General features: G+C 51.9%; 1 protein-coding gene across 5 annotated transcripts in view; it reads left to right on the top strand.

Moving 5' to 3' along the window:
• LOC119934666 (limbic system associated membrane protein) overlaps positions 1-26,491 on the top strand; it is a 274,942-nt gene that overhangs the window by 222,131 nt on the left and 26,320 nt on the right. For all 5 annotated transcript variants that reach the window (XM_038754231.1, XM_038754229.1, XM_038754230.1 and 2 more), the window contains 2 exons: positions 19,213-19,445; positions 25,336-25,461. In XM_038754231.1, coding sequence (XP_038610159.1) covers positions 19,213-19,445; positions 25,336-25,461 — 359 coding nt within the window. The remainder of the gene's footprint in view (positions 1-19,212; positions 19,446-25,335; positions 25,462-26,491) is intronic.

Genomic DNA, 26,491 nt, shown 5'->3' with positions numbered 1-26,491 from the left:
ATACACGTTAAGTCATGTTGGATACAGCCCATGTCTCACCTAGCACTCACAGTCAATCCCCATTTTACAGATGAGGTAACTGAGGCATGGAGAAATTAAGTGACTTGCCCAAGGTCACACAGCAAACAAATGATGGTGCCAGAATTAGAGCTCAGGTCCTTCTGAATCCCAGGTCTGTGCTCTATTCCCTAGGCCATGGCTGCTTCTCTGGGACTCCCAAAGAAGATTCTAGGGACTCCCCTGATTCCTGGCACTTCAATCAATCGTATTTATAATAAGCACATGGGAAAGTACAACACAACAATCTAACAGACACATTCCCGGCCCACAGTGAGTTTACAGTCTAGAGGGGGAGACAGACATTAATATAAACAAATAAATTATAGATATGGACATAAGTGATGTGGGGGTGGTGGTAAACAAAGGGAGCAAGTCAGGGCCATGCAGAAGAGAGTGGGAGAAAAGGAAATAAAGGCTTAGTCAGGGAAGGTCACTTGGAGAAGATGTGCCTTTAATAAGGCTTTGAAGGTGGCGAGAGTAATTGCCTGTTGGATAAGAAGAGGGAGGGCGTTCCAGACCAGAGGCAGGACTTGGGCAAGAGGTTGGTGTGAGGTAGACGAGACTGAGGTACAGTAAGTAGGTGGGCACCAGAGGAGCGAAGTGTGCGGGCTGGGTTGTAGAAGGAGAGCAGTGAGGTGAAGCGAGAGGGGGCAAGGTAATTGAGCGCTTTAAAGCTGATGGTAAGGAGTTTTTGTTTGATGCGAAGGTGGATGGGCAACCATTTAAAATGCCCCATCCACCCAAAGGCTGTCAGATTGGAGATATCGAAACAAACTGATTCTCTTACCCTTAAAATGTTGCAATCTGAAAATCAGACCCAGGGCCCGGCTGTGTGTGGAAGTGAGGAGATTTATGGATGGCCATTAGAGTCTCGCCTGAGGAGTGGGTCAGGGCGAGGCTCGGAGCCTGTTATTTCTGCTCCAGGATTTCATCCCCTGTGGGTTCATGGAATCCAGGAGACTTCCAGCTGAGCCCAGCAAAGTGCCACCCAAAGAAGTGCTGAGAAGCTAAGCAGAAACTGCACAGCCCAGCAGGACAAGCCCAGGCGTCAGAAGGACCTGGGTTCTAATCCTGGCTCTGCCACTTCTCTGCCAAGTGATCTTGGGCAATTCGTTTCACTTCTCTGGGCCTCAGTTACCTCATCTGTAAAATGGGGGATTCAATACCTGTTCTCCCTCCCCCTTTGACTGTAAGTTCTGTGTGGGACAGGGACTTGGACTGCCCTGATTATTTTGAATCTACCCCAGTGTTTAGTACAGTGCTTGGCACATAGTAAGCACTTAACAAATAGTATAATAATTATTATTATTATTCGAAGCCTTTGAAAAAAATTCAGACAGTTCTTCTACCATAGCTAATTCCCATCTGTGTATTCTGCCCTAGCACTCGTACAGTAAGTGCCAGGGCAGTAAGCCACAGTAAGCCCTTTATAAATATTAGTCAGTCAGTTGTACTTATTGAACACTTACTGTGTGCAGAGCACTGTACTCAGCACTTGGGAGAGTGCAATACAACAGTATAACAGATACATTTCCTGCCCACAATGAGCTTACAGTCTAGAGGTGGAGGAAGACATTAATATAAATAAATAAATTACAGTCATGTACATAAATGCTGTCAAGCTGGGAGGAGGGATAATTATAGGACAACACAGAAGGGAGTGGAAGAAAAGGAAAAGAGGGCTTAGTCAGGGAGTGCCTCTTGGAGGAGATATGCCTTCAACAAGGCTTTGATGCAGGGGGAGAGTAATTGTTTGTTGGATATGAAGAGGGAGAGCGTTCCAGGCCAAAGGCAGAATGTAAGTGAGTGGTCGGCGGCAAGATATACAAGATGGAGGAACAGTGAGAAGGTTAGCAATAGAGGAGCAAAATGTATGGTCTGGGTTGTAGTAGGAGAGCAGCAAGATGCTACCTTTCTATTCTCCAGTTTTCACACAGAGAACCCATTCACTCCCATGGCTTCAACTACTATTTCTACGTGGATGATTCCTAAATCTCCATTTCCAGTCCTGCCCACTCTCCTTCTCTGCAGTCTCATATTTACTCCTGCCTTCAGGTCATCGCCACCTGAATGTCCCACCATCTCAAACTAAACATGTCCAAAACAAAACTCATCTTCCCTCTGAAACCCCGTCCTCCCACTGCCTTTCTTATCACTGTAGATAACAACACCATCCTCCCCATCTCACAAGCCTGTAATCTTGGTGTTATCCTTGACTCATCTCATTCAACCCACATATTCAGTCTGTCACCATATCCTGTCGGTTCTGCCTTCACAAAATCATTAAAATCCTTCCTTTCCTCTCCATCCAGACTGCTACCGTGTGGATCCAAGCACCTACGCTATCCACCTTTATTACTGCATCAGCCTCCTTGCTGACCTCCCTGCCTCCTGTCTCTCCCCACTCCAATCGTTACTTCACTCTGCTTCCCTAATTATGTTTCTAAAAGTAGTTTCAGTCCACCCCTCCCACTCCTCGGAAACCTCCAATCACTGCCCATCTACCCCTGCACCACCCAGACACTCTTTTCCTTCAGCTTTAAAATACTCAACCAGCTCCCTCCTACCTTACCTCTATGATCTCCTACTGCAACCCAGCCCACTCACTCTGCTTCTCCAATGCCAAATTACTCTCTTTTTCTTGGTCTCATCTATCTCATCTGTCTCTCTGCCAACAATCCCTTGTCACGTCCTCACTCTTGCCTGGAACTCCCTCCCCCTTCATGTACGTAAAACAGACCACCACTCTACCCACTTTGAAAGCCTTATCAAGATCACTTCTGTTCCACTAAGCCCTCATTTCCCCTACTCCTTCTCCCTTCTGCACTTGGCTGTGTCCCTTTTAAGCATTTGCTATTCACCCTACCCTTAGCCCCACAGTTCTTATATACATATCCACCATTTATTTTAACGTCTGTCTCCTGCTCTAGACTGTGTGAGCAGGGATCATATCTACCACCTCTATTAAATTGTTCTTTCCCAAACTCTTAGTGCAATGCTGTGAACACAGTAAGTGCTCAATAAATGCCATTGACTGATTTGTCCAAGGTCTTCCAGAATTATCCCTGGAATTGTCTCCCACAGATAGGTTTAGTAAGGGGCGTGTTGGGCAGGAGACCAGTATATGCAAGAGAGAGAGGAAAGGGAGAAGTAAGGGGCGTGTTGGGCAGGAGACCAGTATATGCAAGAGAGAGAGGAAAGGGAGAAAAGGGGAGAGAGAGTGGGGAGGAGGAAGAGAGGGGGAAGAGAGGGAAAAGGGGAAGGAAGAGCGAGAGAAAGAAGAGAGGGAGCAAGGGAGGGACAAAGAGGGAGACAGAAGTAGGGAAAGAGAGAGAGAGAAAAAACATCCTTCATTTTCAGAGTTGACACTAGTTCTGGTGAAATATTGTCTGTGCAGGCAGGTGTAGCTGAAAGGACCATTTGTTATAGGCAGTCCCACCCACACTGGGAGCTTGATGGTTCTTGTCACACAGCTGTGTCTGGATCTTCCAATGTCATTGCTCCTGGAGAGCAGCCCCCATTTACCCACTGCCCACCACACTGTTGCATCCTCCACTGTGCTGTCTTCTGGATGTCCACTCCCAGAGAGCGGCCCCCTTCCACCTGCCACTCTCCAGGCTAGTCCATCCGCCAGTGTGGTGCCTCCCGGCCATCCACTCCCAGAGAGCGACCCCCACCTCTGCCCACCATTCTGGTCTGCCCACCACCGTGGTGTCTCATGGCATAGTACGTAGAGCACGGGCCTGGGAGTCAGAAGGTCGTGGGTTCTAATCCCAGCTCTGTCATATGTCTACTGTGTGACCTTGTGCCTCAGGTAGCTCATCTGTAAAATGGGATTGAGACTGTGAACCCCACGTGGGACACAGACTGTGTCCAACCTGATTTGCTTGTAACCACCCCAATGCTTAGTACAGTGATTGACACATAATAAGCACTTAACAAATACCACAATTATTATTATGTTTATAGCATCCCCCCCCCCGCCAACCCGCTGCCCACCACACCCAGGGCTGGTCTGTCCACTGGCCGAGTGCCTTAGCGTCATCTCCTGGTGGTTCACCAGAGACTGTGGCCGACTGCATCTGCTCTGGCCCAGAGGCGCTCTCAGGAGGCAGCCCAGCCTGGGTCCCAGCTCTCCCCGCAGCCTGCTGTATGAACTTGGGCAAGTCATTTCCCATCTCCATGTCTTAGTACCTTATTTGTAAAATGGGGATAAAATATCTTTTCTTCCTCATACTTAGGCTGAGAACCCCACATAGACTGTGTCCTACCTGATTATTCTTTATCTATCCCAGTGCTTACTATAGTGCTTGGCCCAGAGTAAATGCTTAACTGTTATTATTATCATCATCATCATCACCATCATTGTGCTGTAACTACCCAACTGAAAGTAATCTCTCCAGTTATGCAAAGCTGGATTGTTTTCCTCCGTGGTGGGTGGGCAGAGGGGTGGGAACACCAACCAGCTTCCCAATCTCATGTTGCTGAAATACATCTGTGTGACAAAACCTTCCAAACCCAGAGAGGAAACATTTCAAGACATTCCCCCACTCCAGCTCCCGCCACAGAAAAACTAAACCTGGCTTGGCTTTTCCTCACTGCCCTCCGGAGGGCGGATGCCTGGTTTCACTCTAATCTTAGCTGCTCTTGCTCGGAGCGAAACTTTCCATTTTTATTAAAACAGAAACATACGCGCGCGAGGGAGGACAGAGAGGATTATGCGTTCCTGGGGCTTTGATTATGAATAAAGAGCGAGCATATCTCCTTCTGATCTGGAACAGTGCGAGGCCAGAGTCCGCCCAAGGCGAAACCCGCTGAGCTCTGACCTGGGTAGAGCCCAGTTTCAGACTGCCTCTCGCACTCACTTCTGGGCTCCCAGGCTGCATCAAGGAAGAGAGAAGTTGGGCTCATTTTGTCTTCCCCGTCTCCAGGAAGTAGTATAGTTTAATAGAGGAAACCCGGGCCTAGGAGTTAGGAGACCTGGGTTCTCATCTCTGCCCTGCCCCTTGCCTGCTTTGTGACCTTGGGCAGGTCACTTTTTTTTGCCATTTGTTAAGTGTTTACTCTGTGCCAGGCACTGTACTAAGCTCTGGAGTAGATACAAGCTAATCAGGTTGGAAACAGTCCCATGTCCCACACAGGGGGTCACAGTCTTAATTCCCATTTTGCAGATGAGGGAACTGAGGCACAGAGAAGTTAAATGATTTGCCTTTGGTCACCCAGCAGAGAAGTGATGGCACTGGGATTAGAACTTAGTTCCTTCTGACTCCCAGGCCCGTGCTCTGTCCACTTCATAGGGCCTCAGTTTCGCCATCTGTAAAATAGGGATTCAATACCTGTTCTCCCTCCCTCTTAGACTGGGAGTCCTGTGAGTGACAGGGACTGTGTCTGACCTGATAATCGTGTATCTGCCCCAGTGCTTAGTACAGTGCTTGGCACATAGGAAGCACTTAACAAATAGCATCATCATTATTGGTATTATTATTAATAATAATAATCACCACCACCATCATCATAATAAGATGAGGTTTTCTGCCATCTTTACTCTCGGGGTCATGGGGAAGGGCTGTGTTCAGGTCTTGGGGCGGGGACGGGGAGCTGGCGTGGTTACTAGGAAGTCATTTCCTGTCTGTGGGTCCCCAGACCCAACCGAATGGCTTCCCCTCCAACCCTCCAGAATCAGGCTGCCATCCCCAGTGATATTTTAAGACCTCTTTGTTAGAACACAGAAATATAATGTGCATTATTAAGCCTAATTTTCATGAAGCTTGGTGTTCATATTGGTTTTGGAGGTATACACTACTTGAATTCTAATCAGAGAGTTTAATTACTTTTATTCTTTTATTTCCCGGTAATTTCCACTCTGTGAGACTGAGGGAGGCAAAGTATTGCTGCTGTTTTGGTGGGGTGTGAGGGCGGGACAGGCTGATCCCCACAGGATGACTCTACACAGAAAATTGGGCGCCAGTCTGCCCGAAGCATTGGCTTTGAGGCTGTGCACCAGTCTGTCCTTCCTTTCCATCGCCACAAATGTGCCCACTGCCCCCTCAGCTCTGCCGCCCCCGGCCCGGGACAGCCCCTTTTTCAGCTCCACTAGGCACTCTGCTCCCCAGGAGGCCTTCCCCGACTGCCCCCTCCCCAGACCCACTGGCTACCCTCAGTGGCTCCGTGACACACGTGTCACTCCATTCCCTTTTCCACACTCCTGATGTTTCCCGCTTGACCAGAATTGTTCTTCCTGCCCCACTGAAGCTCAACTGTCTGTCTCTGCATTTCTTCAATCCGACTGCTAGTCCTGCCAGGGCAGAAATGTGTTTTCTGCTGGAATTGTACTAATCCAAGCACCCACTTCCACTGGGATGCCAAACTGGTCTGGTTCTTGCCTTCCCAGATATCCCCCATGCCCAAGTCAGGCCTGTGAGAGTCATCCCTCTTGTCTCCTGCAACAATGGCCCCTTGTGGGCACAGTCTTTGGAGACCCAGGATACTGGGGCAAGTCACTGAACCTCTCCAGGCCTCAGTTTCCTCACCTCTCAAATGGGGAGATTCTTGCTCCCATCCCCCTTGGACTGGAGGCTCCATGGGGGATGGGACTCTGTTCAAAGGATTGTCTTTTATCTGCCTCAGGTCTCCGCACAGTGCTTGGCACAGACTGAGGACCTAATACAGGCTCCACTGATGGATTGTTATTGTTTCTCCGTGGGTTGAGTCCCTTGGGCGGTTTGGGTTTTTGTCAGTCCCAGTTGCAGAACTCCCGTCTGGCTAGGGGTGTCCAGACTGCAGAGGGGCCAGGCCAGATCTTGGGATTATGAGGTTTTTGCCCCAGAAATGTGATTTCTATCTCACATTGAATTATAAATCTCCTTCTGCTTCCACCTGGAAAATGAAATAAATAAGGGAGGGTGAAGGAGAAGATCAAAGATAAAATTTAAATTAACCCTCTGCTCTGAGGTGAAGAGGGAAAAATTCCTTCCCCTCCAAGTCTCCACCACCGAGCAGGGGCTACCCCATCCAGATAGGTTCTCTAGACTGTAAGCTCGTTGTGGACAGGGAACATTTCTACCAACTCCTTTATTTTGTAGTTTCCCAAGAACTTAGTACAGTGCTCTGCACACAGTAAGTGCTCAATAAATAGAATTGATTGATTGGTGGGTCCAGAGTGCTGCTGAACTGTTGCTCTGTGTTTCCCTCTGATTCTCTGTATCTCCGTCTGGGTTTCTCTGCTTTTCTCCCTCTGTGTCGGAGTGTCTCCCTCCCTCTTGGTTTCTTTGTATGTCTCCTTCTCTGTGTCTCTGTATGTCTCCCTCCCTCTCTGCCTCTGTATCCCTCTGTGTCTCCCTTCCTCTGGGTCTGTCTCTGTTTCTCTTTGTCACTCTCTATCTCTGCCCATCTCTGTCCTTTCCCTCGGTCCCTTTCACTGTCTTGCTCTGTGTGACACTTTGGGTTTTCTGTCTCTCTCTTTTCCTCCTCTTCCCCCCTACCCTCTCTCCCTCTGTTTTCTTCTTTCTCAACTTTCTGCTCCCTGTCTTTGTCTCCCTCTCCCTCACTCCTGCTCCATATTTCTCTGTCTTTCCCTCAGAAGCTCTATACTGAGCGCTGGAGAGAGGACAGTAGTCAGTAGATATGATCTCTGCCCTTGAGAAGCTTAGTCGCCTTTGTGTAGAGCACTGTACTGAGTGCTGGAGAGAGTTCAATAGAGTCAGGAGATATGATCCTTGACCTCAGGAGCTTACAAATATACTGTGTGCAGAGCTCTGTACTGAACCCTGGGGAGTGAACAGTAAAGTTAGTACACACAATCCCTGCCCTCGAGGAGCTTCCAGTCTACTGCGTGCAGAGTTCAGTGAATAGAATTGATTGATTAATAGGTCCAGAGTGCTGCCAGGGTGTCGCTATCTCTCTCTCTCTCTCTGATTCTCTGTGTGCACCAGGAGAGGACAGTAGAGTCGGTAGACATGCTACCATCCCTCAAGGAGTTGACAATCTACTGTGTGCAAAGTGCCGTACTGAGTGATGGGGAGAAGACAATAGAATTAGTAGATATGATTCCTGCACTGCAGGCGTTTGTGTCAGTCATCAATGTCACCCTGACTCCCAGCCTAAAACCTAGGTCCCCCCAAGTCCCCTGCAAACCCAACTGGGGGTGCGCTCTCTCTCTCTTGCTCTCTCTCTCTCTCTCTCTTCCTTACTCTCTCTCTCTCTCTCTCCCTCCCCCCTTCCCCTCCCTGTCTCTGTCTCTATCTCCCTTTCTGTCCCCCTCTCTCCCTGGGCCAGGGGGCCGTGCTCAAGCCACTGCCAGCCAGAGTGGCCCAGACTCGGTGGGGCTGATTTATGGCAGCTCTCCAACCATCCAGAGACAAAATTGAACAGAATTTCCTCTGAAAAATGTTTCCCCATGTCCTCAACTAATCGGGGTCAACGAGCCATGGCCAGAGAGATGGACAGAGGGGCGGATGGACTGGAAAGTAGGAGATTAGAGCGAGTAAATCACCCGACTGGGAGAGGGACTGGAGTTCTGGGACAGTCTCCCCCAGCCGTTGCAGTCAGTGGGATGTTGGGAAAGGGGAACCGGAACAGGGTCCGCACAGAAGTTGTTTCCTGCGGACTTTATGGGACAGATTTGCGTTCACCAGTTGCACGTCTTTATGTTACGCTCTCATGCGGGATCTCAAGGCCTCGTGCTCAGAAGATGGATTTCCCCTCCTGGGGAGGCTCCTTGCTCAGCCGCCAGGTCGCCAGGCTGCAGGGTTCAGTCACGACTGTCCGTCTGTCTGAGGCAGGGTGGTGACACTCACTGCTCCCCAGGGCTGGGCTTCTGTGCTCCACACTGACCGTCAGTCACCCAGCAAATCTACTGAGCCTATACTCTGTGCAGAGTACGGGACTAGGCACTGGGGAGAGGACAAAAAGTAGGGGACATGATCTCTTCCTTCCAGGAGCTGACAGTCTACTGTGTATAGAGCACTGTACTGAGCACTGCATAGAGGACTGTTGAGTTAATAGATATGATCCCTGCCCTCCAGGAGATTACTGTCTACTGTGTGCAAAGCACTGTCCTGAGCACTGGGAAGAAGACAGTAGAGTTAGTAGACAATCTCCATGCCCTCAAGGAGCTAATAGTAGGATGTGTGAGGAGCACTCTTTGTCCACATGAATGCTCAGTCTACACTTGATGTCGCCCTGCCCCCTCCCTCGTGAGGGTAGTGGTGCACCCCCTTTCCCACCCCGAATCACCCACCCCTTTGGGCGTGTGCTCGCTGAGACGCTGGGTTTTCCATGGGGGCTTGGATCCAGGTGGGTCCCACAGGGGCCGGGATGAGAGTGGGTCACATGAGGGCCTGGGTATAGATGGGTGAGGGCCTGGCTACGGGTGTATCCTGCAGATGTTTTCAGGTCACGTCAGGGAAGCCTCCATCGAAGCTTTCATCCAAATCCCAGCCGTAAAGCAGGGAGGCAAACAGCCCTGTAATTCTTTTTTTTTTCTTACCTTCACTTGCTCATCGCTGATAAAAAGCTTAATTCTATTAGCAACCCAACTTGACAAATTACCGCGCTCCACGGAGGTGTTTAGAAATTAATTACGCGTTTGATTGCAGGCGACCGGAGCCCCAGGGGGAAGTGCCGGAAACCGGAGAGGAGGTCTGGGAATTGGAAGTGATGCCCACTGGTCTCCGGACACCAACCCCCCGGCCTGGCCCCTCCAGAAGCCTGGGGTCGGGGCGGAAGTTGCAAGGGGGAGCTCGGCCGTTGCGGGGAGCACTAGATGATTTGACTTTGGGGTGGATTTCAGGGCGAGCTGATGGCTTTGGCCTTTGCCGTTTCACTTCACTCACCTAGTTTCCTCATCTGAAAATGAGGATCAGATCCCTATTCTCCCTCCTAATTAGTCTGTGAGCCCCATGTCCAACCTGCCAACTTCTTCCCCATATTCTCCCTCTGGCCTGGAACTCCCTCCCCTTCTGTGTACACCAGAAGGTCACTCTCTCCACCTTCAAAGCTTTACTAAAGTCACTTCCCTTCCAAGAGGCCTTCCCCAATTAAGCCCTCTTTGCCACTACTCCCTCTCCCATCTGCGTCGCTTATGAACTTGGATCTGTACCCTTTGGGCACTTGGTATTTACCCATCCTCGGCCCCACAGCACTTATGTACAGATCTGTAATTTATTTATTTCTATCAATGTCTGTCTCCCCCTTTAGACTGAAAGACTCATTGAAGACCAGGAACATGTCTACCAACTCTGTTCTATTGTACTCTGCCAAGTGCTTAGTACAATGCTCCACACACAGAAAGCACTCAATAAATACCACTGATTGATTGATTACCGTGCATCTACCCCACACTTAGTTCAGTGCTTGGCAAATAGTCAGTGCTTAACAAATACCATTATTGTTATTATTATTATTATTATTATTTCTTGGAACAGTATCATCACGTCGGTGATCCAGGAACAGAAAACAAAACCTCAGAGCGAGCAAGAGCAAGAGCGAGAGAGAGAGAGAGAGAGAACTGGAGGAGGCTCATGGCCCCGCCTTGATTTGTTGATTAATTGATGATTGATTCATCAGTCCTGAGGCTGCCTTGCTGAGGTCCAGGACCACACCTTATTTAGGGGTGTTGGGAGACCCCTGGCTAGCAGCTCCACTGCATCAGCCACCTGGGAACCCCTGAATTCTCCTTGCCTAGGCCACAGCCCCTGCCCCCTAGGGTCAGCTCTGAAATGCTTACTTCTTTAACGGAAGACCTTCTTGTCTTCTCTCTTTCATGTTTTCCTCTCTCCACCGACTCCATTTCTCTCTCCCTGTCTCTCTCTTTGCACTCAATAGGTGCCCAATACAGCAATTTATACATAGCAGGGAACCACCACAGCACTCAGCCCATAGTGGGCATGCAGTACAGTGCTGTGCACACAGAACATACTCAACACAGTGCTCTCTCCACAGTAGGCACCAGTACAGTGATCTGCACATAGCAGACTGTAAGCTCCTTGATCAATCAATGGTATTTATTGATCACTTACTGTGTGTAGATGACTGTACCAAGAGCTTGGGAGAATGCAATACAATAAAGTTAGTGGACACAATCCCTGCCCTCAAGGACTTTTCAGTCTACAGGGCAAGATGACATTTAAATAAATTAGTATATTGTGCTCTCCCATGCATTTTGGGCTCTGCACACAGTAAGCACTCAATAAATACCATAGATTAGTAAGCTCCGTGGTGGGAGTAGCTAAGAGATAGCTCCAGTGGACTGAAGGGAGGAGGGAGATGAGGCCGCGATGAGAGGAGGAATAGATCCACCTCACCTGTCCTCACAGTAACCCCCATGGTCACTCCAACCACCCTTGAGGTCATCCCCTTAGTCACCCCCAGGTATCTCCATGGTCCACTCAGGTCCCCTTCTCCTGGCCACCCTCAGTCCCCTCCTAAGGGCCAGCTCCAGCCACTCAACCACTCTGGCCACCCCCCGTCATGGTCGGTCACCCCCACATCTGTCCCACCCACCCCTGTGGTCACCCTTCTGGTCATCCATGGTTATCCCCATGGCCTGACACGGTCTCCTTCCCCCAGTCACCCCTGGTTACTCCCATGGTCATGCGAGGTCACTCCCGTGGTCACGCCTGATCACCCCCTTGTCTGCCCTGGCTCCTTCCCCACCTGCTCCCCTCCATCCTGTTCTGTTTCTCTTAACAATTACCATTTTTGAAACTATTTTGGCTGTTAAAAATGTGTTTTTTTAAATAAGCTGATTAGAAGAGGCTGCTCATCAGCATAAGCTCCTGGGTCTACCTAATTAAAACCGCTCATCTGTGGAGACCTCCCCTCCCATCCCCTGCCTCCCTTCTTCTCCATTCCCTGCCCACTCCCCGCCACCCCATGACCAGCCACCTCCTTCCCCCACCTGTTTCTCTCCCCCGCCTGCTCCTAGGAGACTTTTCCTGGGCTTCGTTCATCATTTTCTGTCCCCTGACCCTGGCTAGGGGAGGAGTCAGATCAGATCCTGGACACAAGGATCATTCAACCATATTTCTCAATCGCTTACTGTGTGCAGAGTACTATACTAAGTGCTTGGGACAGAACAGTACACAGAGTTGGTAGATACATTCCCTGTCCATAACAAGCTCTCTGTTTAGAGGGGGAGACAGACATTCATATGAATACATAAATTATGGCTATGTACAAAAGTGCCTTGTACACTGTTGAAGCTAAGGGAGAGGTAAAGAAAGGAAACAAATCAGGTGACTCAGAAGGGAGTGAGAAAAGAGGAAATGAGGGCTTTGTCAGAGAAGGCCTCTTGGAGGAGATGTGCCTTCAGTCAGGCTTTCAAGGTAGCAGAGTAATTTTCTGTTGGATATGAAGAGGGAGGCCTTCTAGGCCAGAGGCAGGAAGTGAGCGAGTGGTCGGCGGTGAGATAGATGATATTGAAGTACAGAGAGTAGGTTGGCTCCCGAGGAGCAAAGTGTGCGGGCTGGTTGTAGTAGGAGAACAGCGAGGTGAAGTGGGAGAGTACAAGGTGATTGAGTGCTTTAAAGTCGATGGTAAGGAGTTTCTGTGGGCAAGCACTGGCGGTTCTTGAGGAGTGGGGAAACATGGGCTAAAGGATGGGGGAGAGACGGTCTGTCCAGGATTCAGAAAGGGGCAAACTCCCATTGGGGCATCCCAACATCAGGATCCTTAAGTGGGTGCTTGGATTTATACATTCATTCTTCCAATATTATTTACTGAGCACCCTTTGAGCACTGTACTGTGCACCTGCTGTGAGCAGAACCCTTTCCTGAGCACCTACTGTACGCTATACTGAACATCTGTTTGGGGCAGTGATCTGGGCTATAATCCAGGTGCTGTTTCTGGGCTGCTATGTATGTGTGTTGGGGAGGGGACCCACACCAATGATGCCAGGGCAGGGTATTTAAATGGCGGACGATTATGCAGGAATATTAAAAAGGTCAGAAGAAATGTTTTCCACAATGACATCTATTTTTGCACCTGTTTTATTGTTTTTCCCATTTTTCAAAAATGTCAGAGAGGCACAAGGCTTGGAAGGTGATGCTGAAGCACCCCACTGGCTGAGAGGTTGCAGAGAGGAACCGATTGGCCAAGAGGTTAAGGGGAGGATAGGATTGGCTGAAAGGCGGCAGGAAAGATCTGTCTGCTGAGCAGGGGCAGGACAGGCGGGAACAGGCGGATCTCTGGAGATGCGGTCACTGGTGCGGGGACAGGGGGGGATAGGTAAGGCGCAGGACCAGTGGGGTCCATTGCTCTTCCAGGGGCTAGTGGCCTTCATAGATGACCTGCTCTGGAGCCGGCTCCCTCCTACCCGAGATGGGGTGAGGGCAGGAGTGGGGGCCCAACTCAGTTCCTGATGCCTGAGGGAGAGGAATGAAAACATCCCCCATAAGAAGGGGTTATGAAAGGACAAACTCTTCCTATCTCAGAAACCTAAATCAGTAGGAGCACAGAACAGGGTGCTGTAGAGGGCACTTGATAATGATGTTATTCATTATGTGCTTACCATATGCCAAGGACTCTGCTGTACTAAGGAATCCCCTCTCTGTCCCTGACTCTCCCACAGTGGTCAGACACAGTCCTTCTCGCACATGGGGCTCACAGTCAAAATAAGAGAGAGAACAGACTGGAAGCTCATTATGGGCAGGGAACATGTCTGCTAACTCTGTTGTATTGTACTCTCCCAAGTATTTAGAACAGTGCTCTGCACATAGTAAGTGCTCAATAAATACCATTGATTGACTGATTGAGCAGGAATTTAATTCCCATTTTATAGAGAAATTAAGTGACCTGCCCTAAGTCACCCAACAGGCAAGTGATGGAGCCAGATTAGGACCCAGGTCACCCGAGTCCCAGGCCTGAGCTCTTTCCACACTGCTTCCCAAATAATAAATGCTGTTGCTGCTCCTGCTACTACTATTACTGCTACTACTCTTTCCAGCGTGGCCTAGTAGAAATAGCCCAGGCCTGGGAGTTAGAGGACCTAGGTTCTAATCTCTGCTTTATCACGTAGCTGCTGTGTGACCTTGGGCAAGTCATTTAACTTTTCTGTTCCTTAATTCCCTCATCTGCAAAATGAGGATTCAATACCTGTTCTCCCTCCTACTAGGCTGTGAGCCCCAGGTGGGACCTGATGATCTTGTATTTACCCCTGTGGTTAGTACAGTCTTGACACAGAGTAAACATTTAACAAATACCACAATTATTATTCCATTTCTGACTCTACTCAGTGATTCAGCACAGGCCATCTAACATCCTTGACTCTCTCCTCTCCATCTCTGACTATCCCCCAGTGACCCAGCAGGGATTATCCAACACCCTTGACTCTCACCCATGACCCAGTGCAGACCATCCGACACCTCTGACTCTTCCCTCTCCATCTCTGACTCTCTCTCAGTGACCCAGCACAGATCATCCAACACCCCTGACTCTCCATCTTTGACTCTCCTCTAGTGACCCAGCAGAGATCATGCAATATCCCTGACACTCCCCTCTCCATCCCTAACTCTCCCACAGTGATCCTTTTTCCCTCTCCTCTCCCTTTCTTCCCTTTTTTGTCCCCTCCTTTCCCTCCTCCCCTCATCTCTTCTTTCCCCTCCTTTCTTCTCCCCTCTCCGTTTCTTTCCATACAGTTTACTGAAGGCAATTCATCTCATTTTAATTAATTTTTACGTGCTCCATTATCATCTCAAGTATAAAGGCAAAAAGTTGTTTTTTTAATTACAAAGCTAACAGTGCCAATTACCAGTTACAGTAAAGTGTATCAGCACCCGGGAAATGTGGGGGGAGGTGGGTAAGGGGTAGCAGGTGGGGCAGGGAGGGAGGGGCCAAGGTGGGGAGAAGTCAAGGGTCAGAGAGTCAAAAATGGAGAGTCAAGAATGGACCGGGTTCCAAGGTTCTCTCCTGCACCCCCATTTTCTCTGACTCTCCCCGGTCCCTCTGGCTCCCCAGCTCTCCCTGACTCCCTTGCTCTCCCTGTCTCTCCAGTACTCCAGCTCCCTGGCTTCCCAGCTCTCCCTGGCTCCCTCGGGCTCTCCATGGGGGCCATTGCATCCTGCAGGTACCCCGGGAAGAGTGCATAGAGGAGGGGAGTTAGCAGGCACAGGCTCAAGTCCTGGCTCTACCCCTCACCTGCTGTGTGACCTTGGGCCAGTCACTGAACCTTTTTGGCCTCCCGATTCTTCCTTTGTGAGCCCTGAGCTGGAGAGGGGCTGTGGCCAACCCTGTAACCTTTTGCCCACCCCAGCACCGAGCACATAGTCCATGCTTAATAAATGCCACTGTTATAATTACAGTAAGCATCCAGTGCAGTACTCATAACACTACACACAGCAGGCACCCCTCAGAGTGTTCTGAACATAGCAGGTGCTCAGTTCTGTGTTTTCAACATAGTAGGCACCCAACACAATGCTCTGATATCCATCCAGGTCTCCCGTGGGCCAGACTGGGGAAAATTCCAGTGTGCCCAACCAAGTAAAAGTGGAAAGCAGCTTGGCCTTGTGGATAGTGCCCGGGCCTGGGAATCAGAAGGACCTGAGTTCAAATGCCAACTCCGCCACTTATCTGCTGGGTGACCTTGGACATGTCACTTTACTTCTCTGTGCCTCAGTTCCCTCATCTGTAAAATGGGGATTAAGACTGTGCCCCCCATATGTGACAGGGACTGTGTCCATCCTGATTAGCTTGTATCTATCCCAGTGCTTAGTACAGTGCCTGGCACATAGTAAACGCTTAACAAATACCTTAAAAAAATGGCCTCAGCCCAGGGCAAGGCTTCAGTCAGCCTGCACATGGTAAGATCTTAATAAATACTGCTAATTGGTTGAGTGATGACTTACAGACAGAAGCAGTGGGGTTGCCCAGAGCACAGTGTGGGGGAATGGGCATGGGGGATGGGGGTGGAAGCCTATGCCCTCCTGTCTAGCTCTGGCTCTGTCGACCTCCCCTCAACACCTGACCCCCATCCTGGGGTGCGGTCTCCCAGTGATGAGGGACAGAGAACAGTGGGAGGGAAGTGTTGCCCTTGGCCTCACCATCTTTAGCTCCCAGGCACACGCAGCTTCCGAGGTGGCCCTGGTCTGCCCCACCCTTCCCCTGGCACCACGTTCCCTGCCCATCCCTTCCAAGGGACACTTAGACCCCTTCCTGACCCTTCCACCAGGCTTGGACCATCCTGGGAAGGTCCCCTCCCTCTGACTGCCCCCCAAGACCGGATCATCACTGGTCCAGAAGCGCAGACCAGGGTCACCTGCTGCAGCCCTGCTGTCTTACTGTAAATCAGTAGTTTCTGAAGTGGACAAGGAGAAGCTGAGAATTTAATTTTGTTCCCTGGAGCACAGTTCCCTTCTTGTTTGCTGATAACACAAGAAATGTGCTTGCGCCCCCACCCGCTCCCAGACCCTCACCTAGGGCAGCCACTGGAGGATGATGGGGGAGAAATTGGCACAGCACAGTTGGGCAGGGAACAGTGCTGGGTGACTCAGCAGCTCAACTTGAGATGGACAGGTGCCACTCACCCAGGGACTGAAGGAGGAAAACACCTGGCCCCCATGTGGAGACCCCTACCCACTGCCACCTGGGTTCCCAGAAAGTTGTCCAGCTGAAGGAGTGGAGAGGCAGTACCAGCCCTGCCCTTCCTGCCACCTCCACAGTGGAGGTGGGGGTGATGGGTGTACTGAGCACCTTCCAGGTGCACTATACTGTGCACTTGGGAAGATACACCAGAATTACACAACACATTCCTTGCTCATCCAATGCCCCTGACTCTCCCCTTTCCATCCCTGACTCTCCCCCAGTGAGCCAGCATGGACCATCCAACATCACTAACTCTCCCTTCTCCATCCTTGACTCTCCTCCAGTGACCCAGCACAGACCATCCAACACCCCCGACTCTCCCCTCCCCATCCCTGACTGTCTTCCAGTGACCTACCATGGACCATCCCACACCCCTGACTCTCCCCCAGTGACCCTTCTTGAAAGAGACACTGTCTCATAGAGGAAGATGCTCCAGGGGAAATTACAGGGGTGGGGAGAGGATGGAGGAGTAGGGAGGGGACATGAGAAGTCAGAGAAATCCACAATTGCAATTCATGAGAGATGGGTGGTGGAGGAGGTCGGGCGTTAACCGTCTCCAGTGTCACCAGTGATGTATGAGTGCCCGTTGGCCTGCCGGGAGAGTGGGTGGCTCTCCCCTTCCAGCTCAGATGGATCTCTCCGATAACATCTTTAATCACAGCTGGGCTGCCTTGGGTGAAAGGATGCCTGTTTCCCTCTTCTTCGGCGTTTGGTCTCCCTCTCCCCTCTGCCTTCTGCGCTTAAGAGACCTATGCTTACCTATAAATGTATGTTCATAAACTCTATACATCAGCTCCTACAGGGTTCCACATATATCTGCCCATGTGGCTGAAAACACAGTTATACAGCTGATAACCCTTTGCTGTTTGCAGCTCTTTTTTGCAATATGGTGATCTGCTCCCATCTCTGCTGCTGGTCTCTATCCCTGTCTCTGCCCTATCTCTGTCCCTTAGTCTCTGTGGCCACTCTGCAGCCTTCCACTGTGGCCGGCTCCTGCCGACCACAGTTCTGCTGGAGTCCCGGGGCGTACTGATGACGGTGGCCACAGTGACCATGGTGAAGCAAACCCTGGCCCCAGGAGCAGGGTGGAGTCCATTCCAGAAGGCAGGGGCAGGGGTAGTTGCCTCTCTCCTTGGAGCAGCACAGGAAGCTCCTTTGAGATGGCCACACCTCCCAGCTCTGCCCATCTTCCCCTGCCGGACCCCAGCTCATGCCCCTCGGTTCCAAGGGAGCAGATTATAGCAGGGAGGCAGACCATCTTGAAGCTGGCCAGCCAGCCGCAGTGTTCATTTTGTGAGGAAAGTCGAACTCGTCACCAGCTTGGGGGTCTTCCTTTTTCCAGCATTTCTTATGACCTGTGGCCAGAGCGGGTAGCAGGGCTGAGATGGCCAGCTTGGCAGGGGTTTCACCCACTCCCCCAAGGGACCAAATTGATCGTTGGCCAGTCACAACCATGGCCTTGAAGTCGCCAAGCTCTGACCGGTGGAGTCACACAGTCCCTGTCCCACGACAGGCTTACAATTGCTGCATCCTTATTTTACAGAGGAAGAGACCTAGGCCCAGAGAGATTCAGTGACTCACCCAAGGTCACAAGGCAGGCCCGGGCAGGGGTTGAAGAGAGCTGGAACTCAAATTCAGATTCCCGGACACCCTGACTTGGGCTCTGTCCCCCCGGGGCCTTTATTGTTTCTCATCCTGTTCGGCCGCCCTTCATTCGGTCAGTACCCTAAGGTACAGCGAGAGGCTCCCTTGCTGTCGCCGTGGCTGAGCCGGGCTCAGCGGTGACACATGACCTGATATGTAGTGGCTGGGAGCGACCCAGCCGGCAGATCGTGTTGACCCAGGGCCCAGAGATGACCTGCATGGTCCCGCCAGAAGGGTCTCGCAGGGAGGGTCTTGAGAGCACAGCGCAGCTAGGTCTGGCTGTCTTTCTGTCGGGCCCAGGGCCAGGGTTGGGAAGCAGCTGATCCGACTCTTCTCTCCCCTCATTCCTTCTGTGGTGTGACTGCAGCGGTGTCCGTGTGGTGGCTGGGAAGGCCAGGGCAGCTGTGGGCAGGGACGGGTTGGGGTGGAGGGACAGAGGCCCGGGAGGAGGCAAGGGGTGAGGACGAGGGAGGGGATGCTGGGGAAAAGAAGGAACTTTTCCTGCTAGGCGAGGGGCTTCCTGGTCAGCGGGGCTGGGGAGATTCGGTGCTGGTACGTTGCCAGCACCCTGAGGTGCTACTCTGAGCCTGTATGCCCTGGTATGCGGTGCTGGTGTGCGGTGACTGATATGTATTGATCAGTGCTTAGTGTGTGGTGCTCAGTGCACAGTGCTTGGTGTGTGGTGACCTGTGCTGTGTGCGTTGTTTTGTGCGTAGTCTTGCCATGGGGTGCCGACATGTGGTGCTTGGTGTGCAGTGCCTGGTGTATTGTGTTTGTACTGTAGAGTTTGGTGTGCGATACTTGGTGTGTGGTGCTCAGTGCCTGGTGCCAAGTGTGCGGTGCTTAGTGTGTGGTGCTCAATGCATTTGGTGCATGGTGCGCAGGGACAGGCTGGCTGGCACCTGCACATGTGAACGCTGTCCTCGACAGGTGCTACGTGGACGAGCAGAGTTCAAAGGTGGCGTGGCTGAACCGATCCGGCATCATCTTCGCGGGGCAGGACAAGTGGTCACTGGACCCGCGGGTGGAGCTGGAGAGGCGCACGGCGCTGGAATACAGCCTGCGCATCCAGAAGGTGGACGTCCATGATGAGGGCTCCTACACCTGCTCTGTGCAGACGCAGCAGCAGCCCAAGACCCTGCAGGTCTACCTCATCGTGCAAGGTCAGAGGCTGACCAGTGGGGCGGGGTGCACCAGGGCGGGGGCTGACCGGTGGGGTTGGGGCCAACCGTCTAGGTGGGGACTGATGGACGGGGTGTGGCCGGTTGACATGGAGTGGGACTGACCAGTGGAGCAGAGCCGACCAGCGGGGCAGCCCAGAGACTGGTGGGGTTCGGTTGGGATTGACCAGTGGAGTGGGGTGGGACTGACCAGAGGGGTGGGACATGGGCTAACCGATGGGGCTGGTTGGGGCTGACTGGTAGGGTGTGGTGGGGCTGAGTGGCAAGGCAGGTTGGGGGCTGGCCTGGAAACCCTCTCCACTGCGGGAGGAAGGCGGCGGGAGAAAAAGGGAGGCCCAGGGCCAAACTAGAGGTAAGGGGCTGTCTTTATCCATCAACAATATCTGAAAATAGCAACATTAAAAATGATGGTATTGATTGAGCACTTACTGTGTGCCAAACGCTGTGCTAAATGCTGCAGTTGACACACCACAATCCAATCAGATGCCATCGCAATCCCATGGGGCTCACAGTTTAAGTGGGAGGGAAAACAGGTAATTTATCCACATTTTATATGGAGAAACAGAGGCACAGAGAGGTTAAGTGACCTGCCCAAAGCCACACTGCAGGCATGTGGCAGAGCCAGGATTAGAATCCAGGTCTCCTGACTCTCAGTCTCCCGTTCCTTCAAATATGAACTGGAGAGGGGCTGGAAACAGGGAAGTGAGCGAGGAGGAGGAGTTGAGACATATGTGATAAATGCTTGGATCAGCAGAGAAACAGTTTAGATGGAGAGGAATTTTAGCAATGTCGTGAAGGTAGAACCCCCAGGAATTGGTGACAGATTGGAAATGAGAGAGATGAATGAGGATAATGTAAGGTTGTGGGCCTGGAAGATTGGGAAGGTGGTGGTGTTGTCTACAGTGATGGGAAAGGTGGAAGAGAACAGGGTTTGGGTGGGAAGATGAGGAGTTCTATTTTGGAGATGTTAAGTTTGACGTGTCAGCGGGACATCCAAGTAGAGATGTCCTGAAAGTAGGAGGAAATCTGAGATTGCAGAGAAGGAGAGATCAGGGCTGGATATGTAGATTTGGGAATAATCCCCATAGAGATGGTAGTTGAAGCCTGGGGAGAAATGAGTGTTTTCTGAGGGAGTGGGTGTAGATGGAGAATAGAAGGGAACCCAGAACTGAGCCTTGAGGAGGGGCTCCCACATTTAGGGGGTGGGAGGAGCCTGTGAAAGAGACTGAGAATGAGCATCCAAAGGGATAGGAAGAGAATCAAGAGAGGACAGTGTCAGTGAATAATAATGATGGTATTTGTTAAGTGTTTACTATGTGCGAAGCACAGTTCTAGCCGTGATTAAATAATGTTTCCAGTAGAAGGGACGGGCCACAGTGTCTAAGTCTGCTGAAAGATTGAGAGTGATTAGGATGGAATAGGGGCCATTGGATTTGGCAAAAAAGAAGTCATTGTTGACCTCAGAGAGCATAATTTCTGTGGAATGAAGGGGGAGGAAAGCTAGATTGGAGAGGGTCAGAGAGAGAACTGAAGGAAAAGAGGTGGAGGCAGCAGGTGTAGACTACTGGCTCAAGGATGCCATAGCACTGAGCCTTGGACTTATTAGGTGTCTGTCAGCCCCACTCACTGACAGATTTGTTGATGGGAGGGGCCAGAATTGGGCCGGAGCCCAGAGGGCAATGGTCTGGAGAGCTGGACGGTCACAGGAGCCTCCGGCTCCAGGGCCAAAGCTCCCCAACCCCTGTGGGGGCCTCAGACTGAATGTTGATCCTTATGCAGATGAAGCCACTCCCATAGGGAGCTCCTGTCAAGCTTCCTGGGGAGTGGGCGTTTGGCAGAGTCTGAGAAGGCCACTGTTCAAGGACTCTGGGATGGATCTGGGTTGGATTTACTGCTCCCCCAGCTCAACTGATTAATGCTGCCCAAACGCCAGCCACCAGCAGAGAATCCATCACACAGCGGAGGGTGTGGCAGCCACATGGACCACGCGGCCCCTCAAGGTGTCGCGAGCGGGCAGGGAAGCCACCCATCAGCAGGACTCCTGCCTGCGATAGTGCTGGCCCAGCTTCAAGGGCTCCAGGAGAGTCAGAGACAGAGAGGGAAGAGTCAGCAGTGTAGGATAGGCCGTTCTGGGTCGCCTGGGGAGAGTCAGGGACAGAGAAAGGAGAGTCAGAAGTGTGGGATGGGCCATGCTGGGTCCCTGGGGATGAGTCAGAGATGGAGAGGGGAGAGTCAGGTGTTGGACGATCTGTGCTGGGTTACTCGGGGAGAGTCAGGGAGGAGGGGGTGGAGTCAACAGTGTTGGATGGTCCGACGGTTATGGGAACGAGTCAGGGACTCCGGGGGGTGGGTTGGGGGGAGCAGCTGAGGGCTTGGTCATAAGGGACCCAAGCAAAAGCCTGAGGAGAAACTAATTTCTCTTGCAAGGAACTGAGGAGCTGTGTATCTAGACCAAGTGTTCCATCCAGGGAGACAGGCTAGGGAAAGATCAGGAGAAAACTTAGTCCCAAAATGAGTCAGGGAAGGGAGAGGACCAAACATCCTCTTCTCAGGCCATTCCTCCGACCTCCAGAATCCCACCCCCTGCTCTGGGCTCCACAGCCTTCCCTCCCCCTCTCCCACCCCATGCCCTCCCTCTCCACGAGCACCTTCTGCTAATATGAACCAGCAGATGTCGGGGAGAATTAGTGGCAATGTCCAAGTCAATTAGCCAGATTGGCACGAGGGGAACAATGGCTCCATAAGCCATGGGGGCTGAAATTCCATTTCCTTCCTATCTCCCAGGTTGAAATGATGCAGCCACTGCTCAGTCTCTCCCTCTCCCTCATCAACTCATTCATTCAGTCATATTTATTGAGCGCTTACTGTGTGCAGAGCACTGTACTAAGCACTTGGGAAGTACAAGTCGGCTCCAAGCCAGGCCCCGGCATCCTGCTGGAACCACCGATGGAAACATGGCCCCGGCTTCCCCAGCTCTCCCAGATTCTTGCAGCCCCAGTGGTGGAGTGAGGCCCTGGGGGAGCACTAAGACATCTGGATTTTGGGGAGGTTGTTGTAATTAGAAGGTTCATTGCTGGGCTGCCCAGGTGGGAGTCATGAAATTGTCATTTGGATTCCCATGGGAGCTAATAATTAGTAATAATTGTGGTATTTGTTTAGCACTTACTATGTGCCAAGTGCATGGCAGATGCAAAATAATCTAATCCCAAATGGAGCTCACAATCTTAGTAGGAGTGAGAACAGGTATTGATTCCCCATTTTGGAGATAAGGGAACTGAGACACAAAAAAAGTTAAGTGACTTGCCCCAGGTCACACCACAGGTAATCAGTATACGGTATTTATTGAGCACTTATGTGCAGAGGACAGTACTAAGCACTTGGAAGAGCACAATACAATGGAGTTGGAATATATGTTCCCTGCCCACCATGTGCTTACAGTCTAGAGCGGGAGACAGACATTAATATAAATAAAGTAAATGGCGGAGGCAGGATTAGAACCCATGCTTTCTGACTCCCAGTCCTGTGCTTTTTCCACTAGGTCACACTGCTTCCCAGATAAAATGTATCAACAAGTTCTAGAGGGTTTGGGTAGAGCTGAGGACCAGAGGTCTGAGCTGGGTCACTGTGGGAAGTCAGGGATGGAGAAGGGAGAGTCAAGGGTGTAGAATGATCTGTGTTGGGTCCCTGGCGAAGTGTCATGGATAGAGAGGGGAGAATTAGGGATGTTGGATATGCCATATTGGGTCACTGGGGAAGAGTCAGGGATGGAGAGCCGAGAGTCAGGGGTGTTGAATGGTCTGTGCTGGGTCACTGGAAGATAGTCATGGAGAGGGGAGAGTCAAGGGTATGGGATGATCCATGCTCGGTCATGGCAGGGAGTTAAGGGAGGAGAGAGTCAAACAATATCCCCATTGAATCGTAGACTCACCTTAGATTGGAACTGGTCTGTAACCTTACCAAGGTTATCCCACTGCACACCGCTGCCCAGCCACTTATCTCCTTGTGGAAAGTTCTCATCCTGGCGTGTGGCTCCCCTCTCCAGCCCTGCCACCTGCTCCCACAAGGCACCATGCAAGCTTCAGTTCCAACAGGCAGGAAGAGAGAGAGAGAAGGAAAGAGGGATAGAGGGAAAGAGAGACAGGGTGTCATGAGTTCCCTGTATCTCCTGCTCTTTGCCCCTGTGTCCTTTATTGTCCCAACTCCCACTCGTGTCCCCAGAGGAGCTGACTTTCTCAGAATGACCCATGGGGCCTGAAAAGGCTTTTCTCTCCTGTCGAGGAGTGTCATCCACCCTGCCCCCGGGGCCTGAACAGGACAGTGATCCCCTCCACTGACTAGTGAGGTCTGGCCAGTGGTTACTGGCCCTCCTTCTATTGCCCCAGGATTATTGGGTTGGGATTCTTCTATTGTAATAACAATAATCGTGGTCTTTGTTTGGCACCTACAGTGTGCCAAGCACTGGAGCAAGTGCTGGGGTAGATACAAGATAACCAAGTTGGACGGAGTCCCTATCCCATACGTGGCGCACAGTCTAAGTAGGTGGGAGAACAGGTGTGAATACCCATTTTATAGATAAGGAAACAGTCACAGAGAAGTTAACTGATTTGCCCAAGGTCCCCCAGTGGACAAGTGGTAGAGCCGGTATTAGAAGCCAGGTCCCCTAATTCTCAGACCTGGGCCCTTTCCTCCAGGCCCCGCTGCTTCTCCTTAGAGTTAGAGGGGTCCTGGAGACTGTCCAGTGTGTGGACAGAAAGAGGCTGCCCACCCCCTCTCCCAGCCCCTCTGCACCCCCACCCCTCCTCCCTTGTTTTCAGTGGTTTCTGGGATCTCTCAGCAGCCCCACCCTCTGCTTTGTCAGATTGGCTTCATGGCCGCATTCATCAAAATTATCCCAGAGTCCCTTACAGAGGTGAATATTAATAGGGTTCGTTAAAAACCAAGAGTGTTACTAATGCTTTTTTCTATGTGCTAAATGGGAGGAAACAGGAATTACACAAACAAAAAAAGCAGGGTTGTTAGAATAGCTAATAAGGCGAGGGGAAATCTCTGGGGCGAGGACAGAGAACGCTGAGGTTTCAGAAATATGCCGATCCATCAATTTTCGCGTTATTATTCCCAGGGCTCTGCCATCAGGGCAAGGAAAGAGCTCATGTTCTCCACCCCCATGTGCCCCTGTAGCTGGCCCCGCCCTCCTGCAGCTGCCCCCCCACCCTCCTGAAGCTGCCCCCCACCCTCATGCAGCTGCCCTCCGCCCCCTTGCAGCTACCCCCTGCATCTACCCTTCACCCCCTGCAGCTGCCATCTGCAGCTTCTTCCCACCCCCTTGAAGCTGCCCACCTGCCCCCTGCAGCTACCCTCCACTCCCTGCAGCTGCCCGTCACCCCCTGAAGCGGCCCCCAGGCACCCCAGAGGCCCCAGAACTATCAGTACAGCAGAATCCATCCAATCTTTGCTATCATTGTTTGGTGGGGCTGCGAGCTGCACACCCAGCAGGAAGTCAGCAGAGCCATGGTTGTGTCCAGTCTTCTCCAACCTCCCTGCTCGATAGGTCACCTCCTCCTCTTCTTCCTCCTCCTCCTCCTCCTCCTCCCCATCCCTGGTTAGTTGGCCCAGGCCCTGCCCTCAGGGAGTTTACAGTCAAGCACAGGAGACAGGCACTAATAAATAATTGGCCAATTATTGGTATTTATTGATCATCTACTGAGTATGAAGTACAGTGTCAAGCTCTTGGGAGAGCACACCACCTGTGCCCCTGGAGCCCCTGATCCGATAGGGGAGACGGAAACCACTGTTGAATAGTAGTAGGAGGGGGAGAGGTAGGGAGTGTCTGCCAACCCCACCTGGTGACTGCCCACTCTCTATGTGCCCACAGTGCCCCCGAAGATCTCCAACATCTCCTCGGACGTCACTGTGAATGAGGGCAGCAACGTCACCCTGGTCTGCATGGCCAGTGGCCGCCCCGAGCCCGTCATCTCCTGGAGGCACCTCACCCCAACCGGTTAGTGGCACACAGGGGAGCCGGGTGGGGGAAGGGGCACTGGGCGGGAGCAGGGTAGGGTGCTACAAGGAGCGAGGGAGCAGTGCCGGCCCACCATCCTGATGGCTGAACCTTCGCCAACTCCCAGATGGGCCTCCTGCAGCTCTGGCCCCCTCGCAGTCCGACCAGAGGACCCCTCACCAGGACAAGGTCAGGCTGGCACCAGCTGTGGGCTGCATGTCTATCACCCTCCATCCCCGATCAGGCCAGGCCAGGGCCCATGTCAGTTTTAGTCTGGGCCAGGGACTAGGGTGGTGACATCACTGGGGCTACCCCCCTTCCCGGCAATCCTGGGCTACCCACTGGGTTGAGGTCAGGAGTCAGAAGTCAGAGGTCCTGCACAGTCTGGAGCCTTCCCACCAACCCCACCCCCACCAAAATCTTGGTTTCAATTCCCCAAACTGGGTTTCGTCTCTGGAGGTTTTCATTTCCGAACTGGGCCTGTCCCATCCACATGGTCTCCACCTTTGGTTGGAATTACAGGGGGCAGCAGCACAGGAACACTTGAGGCTCTGAGATTTTGAGGCGTGCACAGAGTATGTGGGCCTTCCTGGTTGTCCTCAGCGACTGAAGTGGGCACTGCCCCCACCAACACCCCACCAAGACCTGGGCCTTTTTCAAGGGGTGGAGGGGAAACAGAAAGTAGAAGGGAGTGGGAGGGAGGAAAAATGAGCAGGGGAGAGGATAGTCCAGGGAAGGGAAGCTGGAGAGGACAGAGGAGATGAAGGGGAGGTCTGAGAGGAGAGGAGGGGGAGGAGGAAGGAAAGAAGAGGACGGGGAAGGTGAAGGGGAGGAACGAGAGGAGAGCAGAAGGCAGCGGGGAGAGGAGAAGTTGTGGAGGTGAAGGGGAGGGGAGAGCAGGGGAAGCTGGGGAGGTGAGAGTGGAGGAGAGGATAGGAAAGGTGAAGGGGGGAGTGGAGGGAGTGGGGGAGAGGGAGGAGTAGAGAGAACAGGGGTGAGAGGGGAGCAGAGGTAGATGGGAGAGGAGAGG

Source organism: Tachyglossus aculeatus, chromosome 11 (genome assembly GCF_015852505.1).
Source record: "Tachyglossus aculeatus isolate mTacAcu1 chromosome 11, mTacAcu1.pri, whole genome shotgun sequence".
In the NCBI taxonomy this organism is placed as follows: Eukaryota; Metazoa; Chordata; class Mammalia; order Monotremata; family Tachyglossidae; genus Tachyglossus; species Tachyglossus aculeatus.
Note: the sequence above shows the minus strand (reverse complement) of the source record. Positions and strands in the feature narration are given on the sequence as shown.